This window comes from Mesoplodon bidens (genome assembly GCF_964165515.1).
Source record: "Mesoplodon bidens genome assembly, chromosome: 10".
NCBI lineage: Eukaryota > Metazoa > Chordata > Mammalia > Artiodactyla > Ziphiidae > Mesoplodon > Mesoplodon bidens.
In genome coordinates, this window is record NC_138172.1 from 12,176,368 (window position 1) to 12,189,824 (window position 13,457).

A 13,457-nucleotide genomic window follows, 5' to 3' on the forward strand; every position below is an offset into this window, starting at 1 on the left:
GTTCCACTCCACAGTGTGCAATCAGCAGAAATGCTTATGCATATTTACTAAGTCATGAGCTTTCAAGAATGTTCACAGAAGTACTACCATTCATAGTAGCCCAAACTGGAAGCTACCCAAATGCCCATCAGTAATAGAATAGATAAATAAATCCATTAAAAAAATTGCTAATGGACTTGAGGACATGGGGAGGGGAAAAGGTAAGCTGGGATGAAGTGAGAGAGTGGCATGGACATATATACACTACCAAACGTAAAATATATATCTAGTGGGAAGCAGCCGCATAGCACAGGGAGATCAGCTCAGTGCTTTGTGTCTACTTAGAGGGGTGGGATAGGGAGGGTGGGAGGGAGACACAAGAAGGAGGGGATATGGGGATATATGTATACGTATAGCTGATTCACTTTGTTATACAGCAGAAAGTAACACACCATTGTAAAGCAATTATACTCCAATAAAGATGTTAAAAAAATTGCTAATGATGAAATATTTCAAAACACAATAGGGTATAAGAAAAATAGGCATTCTAGTTCCTACCACCCAGATTTAACAAAGGTTAACATTTTTCCTGTTTGTTTTTCTTTATTCTTCTCCTTTTTAAAAATTTTTTTATTTTTTATTTTTATTTATTTATTTATTTTTTGCTGTACGCGGGCCTCTCACTGCTGTGGCCTCTCCCGTTGTGGAGCACAGGCTCAGGACACGCAGGCTCAGTGGCCATGGCTCACGGGCCTAGCCGCTCTGCGGCATGTGGGATCTTCCCAGACGGGGGCACAAACCCATGTCTCCTGCATCGGCAGGCAGACTCTCAACCACTGCGCCACCAGGGAAGCCCAAATTTTTTTATTTTTTTATTTGAGAAATAGAACCTTCTGGTGGCCTTAGTGTTGGGGGTGGGGTAGAGGTGGGTGAGTGATGTAAAGATACTGGAATGTAAGAGTGGGATGACCTGGGCTTTCTCTGCAGGTCTTCCCTTGACATGGAATGAGTTACCTGTCACTGGCACCTAAACATCAAGCAGAGTAGTCAGCGAGAACATCTCCCCATTAAAGATTCCGCAGTGCCACAGGAGAAATAGGAAGAAGCCATGCCTTTCACCTCTCCTGCTCTCTGAAACATAAAACAGTTTGCAGGAGTGTCCTTTAAGGACACAATGTGTCTTTCATTGAAATATAAAAGAATTTGGCTTTTTCCATCAAATTGTGATTGGAATACCATGAATGTTTTGATTGCGCTGATGTGAAAAGAGAACAAGACAGGGTTTGGTGTTTTCAGTGATTGCTGTAATTGTTAGCAGGAACACATTCCCCCTTCTCTTCCACCCAGGCTAGCTCATCAGGACGCAGAGGATTGAGAGTAACATTGTCATGGGGATAACCTTGAGTCTGCTCTGGTTTATATTAGAAGAAACATTTGCAAACTTCTTTACTTAGTATTATCATCATTGATGATGGTAATTTTTTTGTAACTCTCTTCCTGACTGTCATGAGGCCCATGGTTGAGACTGGTTCCCTTTACTGAGTGCTTGCTAAGTGCTAGGCATAGTCCTAAGCCCTGTGTGTATGTTCTGTTTCCTCCTTGTAATAACCCCTGAGGTAGGCATTGTTACTGTTTTCATCTACAAATGAGAAAATGGGTGTGGTGAGGTTGATTAGGTTGCCAGGGGTCACCCTGGGAGTGGCAGAGCCATGAGTCACATCTCATTTTGCCTGACTCCAAAGCCAAGTTCTCAATCAGTCACTAAATGAGGGCCCCTTGATATTGGTATTTGGGTTAACAGAACTGTAAAGTAGGAGTTACAGTTCTGGGAACAGGATCTGGGCTGAGCACTTCCCAGTCCTATCTAATGCAGCCTCCTCTGAGTCTGAGGTAGGTGAGGGAGGCGAGCCTGCTCCCATTTCACAGATGAGGACTCTGGGGCCAGGCAAGCAGTGAACTTGCCCAGAGCCATACAACTAATGTTGGGCTGGATATTAACCAGGGTCTTTTGAAAACACAGTCCAGCTCTTCATGCTATGCTTCAGCTTGGTCTCTGACTACCTTGGTTGACCTTCAGCCCGGCACTTAACTGTAAGATTAATGCTGTTTTGCCATCTTTTAAATAGGAGCAGTACTACCTGTCTCACTTGTTAGAGATTATAGAGGGTTAGCTAGCAGTGTGTCTTTTAAAATTCTTGGAGACACACACCATTTAGATACATATTTATTTAATCACTGTGGTGCTTTATGGTGTGAGATAATGCTTTTTTTTTTTTGGCCACAACATGTGGCTTGCTGGATCTTAGTTCCCCAACCAGGGATTGAACCTGGACCACAGCAGTGAAACATCAAGTCCTAACCAGTAGACCGCCAGAGAATTCCCGAGATAATGCTTATTTGTTAGATTTAGTTACATATAAATCTTTATTTTTGATATTCTGGTAAAGTTATTTGGTAAGTCAACTGGAAGTTGAAGACCTTAAGAGAGATTTTTTTCTGCACAGACTGAGTCAGTGTTTTTCTAGAGGCATCATAACTAACCTCAGCTTATTCTGGGTTGCTTTGAGGTGGCAGCTGCTCCCTGGTGGTTACCTGTTAAAGGCGCTAACTGGAGACACCCAGAAGGGCCCGACTCTACTGTCCTGCACAGGTGAGGCTGGTGGGTCTTTCCCCAGATGACATGTTTCATTCCAAAATAGGTTCCTATGCTGTTGAAAAGAAACTCAGTGGCCATCTTCTGTAAAAGAGTGAGTATGACAAACTCTACTCACTTGGTTGGTAGGAAAATAGGATGGCAGGAAATACTGTATTTACAGACCCAAACATAGCACCTAGAGAGCTCTTAATAAGTGGCCTTCCTCCTCCCTCATTTGGCCTGTCAGAGGGTTCCCTCTTGGAGATTTTTTTCCCCTTTGACAGGCCTATTACAAATTTCACGACATGTTTAACCTTTACAACTTGTCTGTTTGCTCTCCCTCATGAATGGGTCATTGTGAGGAAGGAGACCATCTGTCTTACAGATAAGTGGTGGTGTCCTGCCAGGTGGCCACTCTAGAAGCTCAGGCCTTGGATTTAGGACTCACGTTATCTCCAGTCCTGGACTGACATACTTTGAAGCCACCGTCTGACCGAAAAACCACAGAGCTGCAAGTCGGTCAGCAAGTCTCCAGGGTGGCAAAGAAATAATTATCTCAAGCAAAAATGGATAGCACTTTAAGCCCTGAAGACGCAGAAAGGTTTGGGTCAGGACTCAGCATCTCAACAGCCCAAGAAAACTGTTCTCCTAACCCAGTTTTTCAGATGGGATTTTCGAGCTTCTATTTTTGACAAAATTCCTGGTCATTGACCTCATTGTCAGGAAGCTGGAAGTAGATGAAGTTCAGCTTTAGGGATATAGCCCCTTGAAAACGTCAGAAATCTTTCAAAGCCTGAGGTGGTAGCCTCTGTGGTAGAAATAGACCATGAGGTGGAAAGTTGTAGGATTCTTGGGTACCTCAGGTTGATGGCCTCTTAGGTCCCAATTGTTATCTTCTTTCCTGAATTTAATAGAAGAAAAAGCGAAGGGTAGAAGGAAAACTCAGAGTGGACTGTATTATATCCACTGAGTGAGTCCTTCTCTGAGAAAAGTGCGTGTCTTAATATCAGTGCTGAAAACAGTGACTGGCATGTAATAGGTGCTCAATAAGCGCTTGTAAAGAATAAGTGAAAGTCGTGGTGTAATTACTGTAGGGAATTCAAAGATGCTTAAGAAATAGCCTAGGAATGCAGAGTCCACCTGAGAAAGAGTGAGCAGGGAATTAAAGTTATCTGGTGCTGGGTAAATATGTTTATCCCCTTACTCTCCAACTTTCCCCCTAACCTTCCCTACCCCTCTATACCTTTAGAAAAAATAAAGACTTAGTTGGAATTTGCTAGATTCCTCACTTGCTAGAGTGAGGCACATATAGCTGACTCATCTGTAGCAGAAAGACACAAAGTTTAAGGCCAAGTATCACAGATTAGATTCTCCAGAAATGGATGATGAGATAGAGCTTGGTGTGCAGAATGTTTATATAAGGGGATCCACACCTGTGGAAGGAATGGGGAGGAAACAGGATTGGGCAGAGGGAGAAGCCAAGACTACAGTGCAGGTCCAGGACGTCCCACCCAGTCCCTGGGGCTCTGGGGTATAAATGACCCGTAGGATTTAGCTATGGTGAACTCACACAGCTGCGCCTTTATGCCCCTGCCATGGTTGGTCATTGCTGGCTGTGAGACGGCTCTTTGCAGCTCTCCTGAAGGAGCCGAGAGCTGGTAGCTTCTGCTGATGCCATGCCCAGCAGCTGGAAAATCATTCCTTCCTCATAGGGGGATCTGGCTGGTGCGTCTCCACACCCACTGCACCAAGTGAGATTCTCTGGGGGTCCAGTCCTGCCTGCAAAGTGAAGAAATATTTTGAGTCTTGTTCCAAGGGGTATCATAACCTCTTTGGGAGCCTGAGGTGTCAGAAACCCATGGTAGAGGGTGACAGATGTGGCCCAGCTGGGGCTTGATTTGGGGACCAGGCCCACCTCAGCATCACAGATTGAGGTGAAGGTGCTGATGGGCACTTTGCTGAAGCTGGTCCTGCTGGTTCCTGTTCCTGTTCCTGTCCTGGTTCCTGCCCTGCTCACTCTGCTCTCGCTGTTCCCCAGGCCAGATCACCCGGTTCTTCACGTCTCCTGGAACGACGCCGTCGCCTACTGTACATGGGCCGGGAAGCGGTTGCCCACGGAAGCCGAGTGGGAGTACAGCTGTCGAGGAGGCCTGCGAAACAGGTACTTGGAGGGTCTCATCTTTGCCTAACAGTATGTGGACCTTTTTCTTTTTTTTTTTTTTACATTTTGGTACATGACTCTTTGTGAATTATAGTTTTCTCAGGGTATATGCCCAGTAGTGGGATTGCTGGGTCGTATGGTAGTTCTTTTTTTTTTTTTTAATTAATTTATTTTTTTAATTAGTTTCTGCTTTATAACAAAGTGAATCAGTCATACATATACATCTGTTCCCACATCCCTTCCCTCATGCATCTCCCTCCCTCCCACCCTCCCCATCCCACCCCTCCAGGCGGTCACAAAGCACCGAGCTGATCTCCCTGTGCTCTGCGGCTGCTTCCCACTATCTATCTACCTTACGTTTGGTAGTGTATACACGTCCATGCCTCTCTTTCGCTTTGTCACAGCTTACCCTTCCCCCTCCCCATATCCTCAAGTCCATTCTCAAGTAGGTCTGTGTCTTTATTCCCATTTTGCCCCTAGGTTCTTCATGACATTTTTTTTTTTAAATTCCGTATATATGTGTTAGCATACGGTATTTGTCTTTCTCTTTCTGACTAACTTCACTCTGTATGACAAACTCTAGGTCTATCCACCTCATTACAAATAGCTCAGTTTCGTTTCTTTTTATGGCTGAGTAATATTCCATTGTATATATGTGCCACATCTTCTTTATCCATTCATCCGATGAGGGACACTTAGGTTGTTTCCAGCTCCGGGCTATTGTGAATAGAGCTGCAATGAACATTTTGGTACATGTCTCTTTTTGAATTATGGTTTTCTCAGGGTATATGCCCAGTAGTGGGATTGCTGGGTCATATGGTAGTTCTATTTGTAGTTTTTTAAGGAACCTCCATACGTGGACCTTTTTCTGAATCTACGGAACTTACTTTGGCTGGACAGTTGATTTAAAACCACAGCCAGATTGCAGCTTACTCCTACTGGGCTTTCTTCCCGCCCGTGAAGTTACTTAGGAAACATGGATGCAGGGGTCGCCACCCCCTGACAGTCTCCCAAAGCCATGTGTGCGGTGAGGTGGGCTACGGCAATTGAGCCCCCGTCCCCGTGTCACATAGTCCTCCTTAGAGCCTCCTGGCAGGCTGCCTTGCTTTTTGGATTTTCTTATTTTAGGCATCTCCTGAAGCAGCAATATATCTTTGCTTCCAGAGCCATGAGACAGAAAACTCATGTTTGGGTCACATCTTCTAGGAAAGGCTCCTTAAAATAACGAAGGCTTTATAAAAAAGTGCGGTGTGATGTTGCCTGATCATGCTTCCATATAAGTCCAGGATGATGTCTGCTTTCCCAGCCTCCTATAAGCCCTTCTTTTAGTTCTGTGATTTATTTCAGGCCTCCTGAATCCTCGGGAGAGACCAAGGTTGTTTTGAACTTGACATGAACTGGTTGTGCGGAAGTTAAAAAAAAAAAATCCTGATTAAAAGCTTTATTTTTTTTGTTTTTTTTTTTAAATAGCTCACTTGGAACAAGCAAGCAATGTTCTCTCTTTCACTGCCTTCCTCCTCTTGACTTTCGTCCAGAAGCCTGTGTCTATTTGACAGGCTGATGCCTGTGTCTCTTCTGACAGACTCTTCCCCTGGGGCAACAAACTGCAGCCGAAGGGCCAACATTATGCCAACATTTGGCAGGGCGAGTTTCCTGTGACCAACACCGGAGAGGACGGCTTTCGAGGGACTGCGCCTGTGAGTAGCGAGGCTTGTGACAGATGGCGGCGGCTGCAGTGCACCGAGAAACCGCCAGCAATGAGTGAAAGTGCCGCTCACTCTCTGCCCCATCTGCTGCCCCCTCCTGCCTCCGTCCACCACCGCACGTAGCAAATACTAATAATTAACCAGACGTTCTTTTTCTGTAACACCTTTTTCTTTCTGATTCCATAATATTTGTTGTGGAAACTTTGAAAAAACAAGACATGTACAGAGGAGAAAATTGAAAGGATCTGGAATCCTACCACCCAGAGATAGGTAACCCCTGTTCACGTTTAGGTGCATTTCCTCCCATTCGTTTCCTGTGTTAATGATGCTCCTAATGGCTAGTAGTTAGTGAGCGCTTGCAGAGTGCCAGGCATGTTGCTGAGCCATTTGCATGAACTATCTCATTTAATGTCTGTTCAGCTCTGTAAGGTAGGTACTGTTATCCCCATTTTCCAGGTGAGCACTCTGAGGCACACAGAGGTTAACTTACTTGTCCAAGGTTACACAGCTGGAAAGCAGCACAGCTGGGATTTGAACCAGGTCGGTTTGTTTTCAAAGGCCATGCTCTTAACTACCATAGATGCCAGCATAAATGTTTCTGGTGTATATGTACCTATATATTATTTACATATTGCTTTTGGGTCATACTATGATATTTAAAATCCTACTGTTTTTCCCTGTGTAATATCAGCAACGTTTTATCTGTCATTAGCAGTTTTTCACAAATACATGTCTTTTAGTAGCTGGATAACTTGTCATTTGAATGAACCCTAATTTATTTACCTCTTATTTTTGCAAATTTACATTATATCTGTTTTTCTGCTGAACAACAATGAACATCTTATGCATAGATATTAAGTTGTATCTCTGATGATTTTTTAAAACATTATTATTGGAATATAGTTGATTTACAATGTTGTGTTAGTTTCTCCTGTACAGCAGAGTGAATCAATTATACATATATATATATATCCACTCTTTTAGATTCCTTTTCCATGTAGGTCATTACAGAGTATTGAGAAGAGTTCTCTGTGCTATAGAGTAGGTCCTTATTAGTCTGATGATTTTTTAAAAGATAGATTCCTAACAATGCAATTAATGAGTCAAAGACTAGAAAACTTTCTTGATGAGGGTTTCAGATATATAACGAAACTCTTTTCCAGACTGCGTATCGCATGTTTCCCTCCATGAGTGTTCCTTTCTTTCTGCTCTTTTGTCAGCAAAACCATACATTAATGAAGCAATGTTAAAAGCATTTCGTTTTCTCTCTTTTTTTTTTAACATCTTTATTGGAGTATAATTGCTTTACAATGGTGTGTTAGTTTCTGCTTTATAACATAGTGAATCAGCTATGCATTTACATATATCCCCATATCACCTCCCTCTTGCATCTCCCTCCCACCCTCCCTATCCCACCCCTCTAGGTGGACACAAAGCACTGAGCTGATCTCCCTGTGCTATGTGGCTGCTTCCCACTAGCTATCTATTTTACATTTGGTAGTATATATATGTCCATGTCACCCTCTCACTTCATCCCAGCTTACCCTTCCCCCTCCCCATGTCCTCACATCCATTCTCTACATCTGCGTCTTTATTCCGGTACTGCCCCTCGGTTCTTCAGAACCATCTTTTTTAAATTTTTTAAATTCCATATATATCTGTTAGCGTACGGTATTTGTTTTTCTCTTTCTGACTTACTTCACTCTGTATGACAGACTCTAGGTCCATCCACCTCACTACAAATAACTCAATTTCGTTCCTTTTTATGGCTGAGTAATATTCCATTGTATATATGTGCCACATCTTCTTTATCTGTTCATCTGTTGATAGACACTTAGGTTGCTTCCATGTCCTGGCTATTGGAAATAGAGCTGCATTGAACATGTGGTACATGACTCTTTTTGAATTATGAGTTTCTGAGGGTATATGCCCAGTAGTGGGATTGCTAGGTCATATGGTAGTTCTATTTTTAGTTTTTTAAGAAACCTCCAAACTGTTCTCCATAGTGGCTATATCAATTTACATTCCCACCAACAGTGCAAGAGGGTTTGCTTTTTTCCACATCCTCTCCGGCATTTATTGTTTGTAGACTTTTTGATGATGGCCATTCTGACTGGTGTGAGGTGATACCTCACTGTGTTTTGATTTGCATTTCTCTAATGATTAGTGATGTTGAGCATCCTTTCATGTGTTTGTTAGCAATCTGTATATCTTCTTTGGAGAAATGTCTATTTAGGTCTTCTGCCCATTTTTGGATTGGGTTGTTTGGTTTTTTGATATTGAGCTGCATGAGCTGCCTGTCAATTTTGGAGATTAATCCTTTGTCAGTTGCTTCATTTGCAAATATTTTCTCCCACTCTGAGGGTTGTCTTTTCTTCTTGTTTATGTTTTCCTTTGCTGTGCAAAAGCTTTGAAGTTTCATTAGGTCCCATTTGTTTATTTTTGTTTTTATTTCCATTTCTCTAGGAGGTGGGTCAAAAAAGAGCTTGCTGTGATTTATGTCATGGAGTGTTCTGCCTGTGTTTTCCTCTAAGAGTTTTATAGTGTCTGGCCTTACATTTAGGTCTTTAATCCATTTTGAGTTTATTTTTGTGTATGGTGTTAGGGAGTGTTCTAATTTCATTCTTTTACATGTAGCTGTCCAGTTTTCTCAGTACCACTTACTGAAGAGGCTGTCTTTTCTCCATTGTATATTCTTACCTCCTTTATCAAAAATAAGGTGACCATATGTGCATGGGTGTATCTCTGGGCTTTCTATCCTGTTCCATTGATCTATATTTCTGGTTTTGTGCCAGTACCATACTGTCTTGATTACTGTAGCTTTGTAGTATAGTCTGAAGTCCGGGAGCCCGATTCCTCCAGCTCCATTTTTCTTTCTCAAGATTGCTTTGGCTATTCGGGGTCTTCTGTGTTTCCATGTAAATTGTGAGATTTTTTGTTCTAGTTCTGTCAAAAATGCCATTGGTAGTTTGATAGGGATTGCATTGAATCTGTAGATTGCTTTGGGTAGTATAGTCCTTTTCACAGTTTTCTTTCAACAATCTTTCAAACAGTTGTCATTTTTAAAATATTTGTATTTTTGTTTCACATGAATATAATTCTTCCAAAATTTATTTATGAATGTAGCACACATATGTTATTTGGAACATGACCATATGATTCCAGAATTTCAACTGAAATAATAAACAAGTGAGAAAGACCGAGACATTAGAAAAGATGAAGGGTGAGGAGACACTTGACCTATCAGAACTTTAAAAATATTTTGAGCCATATAGTTAAAGCAATATAGTTTTTTTTTTGCAGTTAATGTAAAAAAAAAGTTGCATGAGAATATGTTGCCCTTAAATAGGCACATGAGTGCATATGTGTGTGCTTCTAAAATTCTATATGTATGAGTTAGGTATATGATAAAGGTACCGACACAAACCAACGGGAACTAATCAGGCCATCTAGAAGTTGGTTCTTCTCAAGTTTCCTTCAAGATCGCTTGTGCTCTCATGGGTGCATAGTTTTAGTCAGTAAAATGAGTGATTAGAGACCTTGGGGTCTAAACTATCTCAACCTGTTCTCAACCATTTCCTGGTAAGAAGCCCAGCCAGTATTTCATGGGCCACCTTTTGTCGGCAGAACAGTGCTGCAGGATGAACAGAATAAGGTGCCCGATGAGGTTGCTCATGACACCCCAGGAAAGATGATAGTTGGTGCAGAAGGAGGACAGTGGCCATCACGTGGTTTGAGAAAGGCCTCGGCAGCCTGGATGTCCCTCTTCAATGGGAGTCTGTGTGAAGTAGGGCCACTGCCCTTTAGCCTTGAAGCCTATGGCATGGGCTTCTGATGGACCACACAAATTATATTAGTGTCTGCCAGTTTTCATAAAAGGCCATGAGAAGCTGTATTGGACAGTTATGAATATTTTACAGCACTTAATGGCTACAGAATTTCTTATCATTATTTAAGCACATGAGCCTCCAAGGAAAATAGTCATTTATTCTCAAGTCAGTGCACCTTTTCAGAAAACACCAGTTTCCATATGAAATAAGGATACTCTACAGATATTTAGAGTTGGAACATTTAACTGTGGGTTCAACAGATGTCTGCTTGGAGTATATTCAATAGAACTTACCTGAAGAAGTTGCCATGGAAGTTCCTAAGACAAAATTAGAACAGTTAGGGCTTCCCTGGTGGCGCAGTGGTTGAGAGTCCGCCTGCCGATGCAGGGGACATGGGTTCGTGCCACGGTCCGGGAAGATCCCACATGCTGTGGAGTGGCTGGGCCCGTGAGCCATGGCCTCTGAGCCTGCGCGTCCGAAGCCTGTGCTCCGCAACGGGAGAGGCCACAACAGTGAGAGGCCTGTGTACCGCAAAAAAAAAAAAAATTAGAACAGTTACCAGGAGCCCACAAATAACCAATTTGAGAAACAGGACCTGCAGAGAAAAAAAGCCGCAAGTTATAGAGAGGCCACTTCCACCTGTGTTTGGAATGAGACTTGACGAGATCTGTACCTTTAAATTGGGACCGTTTACCCAGAGAATTGTCTCAAGTCCTCCTTAGCTGCCTTGTTGTGTCCACAGGCCCTGGTCAGTTGAGAGCAGGAATTGAACTTTAATGATAGGATGGACTACAGTAAAATAGCTCCCTCCTCTGCTATTTTATGTATTTTATTATTTTCCCTCTGGTTGTAAACTGAGCAGACTATTCTGACCACAGGGAATTTGAAGAATTGGATTTGTATTTGGTTAGGCCTCTGTTGTACAGTTGTTAGTATGTTTTGGTATTCATGCCTATCAGCTCATTCACCTGAAAATAAACATGTTTGAAGTATTTCTCATGTACATTTGTCTTCTTCTGAGCTTTCTGGAAGGAAGCTTTGGTTGGTATGATTAATTTAACCATGAGCATTTAAAATTTTTATACTCTCATGTGGTAATTTTGGGGGTGGTGACCTTCTGATTTTAGCTCACTTAAACGTCATATTGTTTAAATAGGGAAAACCCCTCAAACCTTTGAGTAGATGCTCTTATTTCTTCATCTTATGGTTTAACCGCTCCAGACAGGCTAACTTGCTTGCCCAGTGGTTGCTGCGTGTTGGTACATAAAGGAGACCTCAGGCTGACTGACCTGAGAGCCCCTCCACTTGTCTGCTTTCTGAGCCTGAGAAATGATTCCTTCTTCCAGAACATTCATTCCATCTCACTTGCTCTCGCGTCCCTTGCTCCTTACCTTCTTTCCCTGAAACAACTTATTTTCTCCTTTTTTTTTGCGGTACGCAGGCCTCTCACTGTTGTGGACTCTCCCGTTGCGGAGCACAGGCTCCGGACGCGCAGGCTCAGCGGCCATGGCTCACGGGCCCAGCCGCTCCACGGCACGTGGGATCTTACCAGACCAGGGCACGAACCCGCGTCCCCTGCATCGGCAGGTGGACTCTCAACCACTGCGCCACCAGGGAAGCCCTATTTTCTCCTTTTCCTTCCTTCTCTTTCCAGCTGTTATTCTGTCTTGCTGTTCCTGATCATCTCCAAATTCTTGAAAGGACAGCGTATCTATCCTCTGGCCTTTCCTCCTTTACTGTCTCTCTGTCTTTTGAACTCTGACCTCAATTCCCACAAGGCACTTCTACCTTTGTTGAGGAGGGTTCACCTTCAGCCCGAAATCTCTCCCTCTTGGGAGTTCCTGCACCTTTTCTTTCATTATCTTACCTTACTCATCCCACCCTGCCTTTCAGGATTGGATTTTTTATTTTTGCTATCCTCCTCCTTTCTCCCTCATTAAAGCTCGTTCATGTCTATGTCATCAAACCCTTCCTGCTTTCATTCGACACTCATGGAATTACTGAATGAAGCCATGAATAGGTACCACTGTTTCCATAATGAATGCTGAGTAAGGAAGCAGAGTGGTAAACATTTTCGGCTTTCCACCTCGCCTGGATTAAGTTTTTTTTCTGGAGTAGCTTCATAACTTTGAAGTGCTCTGAATTGCCCAGGTATGAGATGCTTCCATATTTATGTGTCAATCTAAAACCTTCTGAAGCCAAGTAGAAGTGAATGGTATTCCTTTTAGTTCCACCTCATTAATTGGGAAAAAAACCATGGATTTAAAAAAAGATTTTTAAAAAAGAACCCCAAAGATAACTTAATATTTTTTTCATTTAAAAAATAAAAGTTTTCTTCATGTGTGAGAATTTCTGTTACAATATGTTAGGAAAAATTTTGCGTCCCTAAAATAGCAAAACTGTTCTGTACATATTTACTATTCGGTCAAAGATTGTTCTCTCCTCCTCCCCACCCTCCTTCTTACACAAGTGTTGCACTTTGGTGCCATGTCTATGACAGTATCATGTGGCAGACTGTCTGATCTGCCTTTGAAATGTGATCAAACTACTTGCTGAAGAGCCTGTGCAGCTTACCTCATACTTCCACGTGCCAGAGATTGCAAACCCTCTGTGTATTACAGATACGCTTGGTAATTAATTCACATTTTCTTTATAAAAACAAGTCCCCTCAGTGTTGTGATGATAATGACTGAGGCATAAAGATAAGCTGGTGAGTTGGAGGGGGCTGGTGGAGAGGACAGAATTGGCTTAGGGTCTCTCAGTGCTAAAAAAACATCATGGCCAGCAGAGTTCAGCTCTGATGACAAGACTGATACCAGGTCTAATATGGTGTTTCTGTTATGCTTTTGAAGGTCTAAAGATCGTTTACCCCTCACTCCCCAGTCAGATACAGATTTGACTTATGACCAGTACTAGTCTCTCTATTAGGAATAATTCATTGACTTTCCTACCATGTAATGTAAACTCTTCTTAGGTTTCTAAACTCCCTTTGAGAGCTCAAAGCTGAAGAATATCTTTCTTTGTTTCTACATTGGCCAGATTGTATTTTCACTGTTGGAATGAGAATTAATATTCATACTTTAAAGTAAGAGTTCTTTGTACATTTGTGTACCAAAGAGGTTTTCTAGACAAGATGAGTACTTTGA

General features: G+C 42.4%; 1 protein-coding gene across 3 annotated transcripts in view; it reads left to right on the plus strand.

Annotated features, from left to right (window-relative positions):
• Positions 1 to 13,457, plus strand: part of SUMF1 (sulfatase modifying factor 1) — a 107,504-nt gene that overhangs the window by 52,749 nt on the left and 41,298 nt on the right. For all 3 annotated transcript variants that reach the window (XM_081247663.1, XM_081247664.1, XM_081247665.1), the window contains 3 exons: positions 2,547 to 2,629; positions 4,653 to 4,775; positions 6,358 to 6,472. In XM_081247663.1, coding sequence (XP_081103789.1) covers positions 2,547 to 2,629; positions 4,653 to 4,775; positions 6,358 to 6,472 — 321 coding nt within the window. The remainder of the gene's footprint in view (positions 1 to 2,546; positions 2,630 to 4,652; positions 4,776 to 6,357; positions 6,473 to 13,457) is intronic.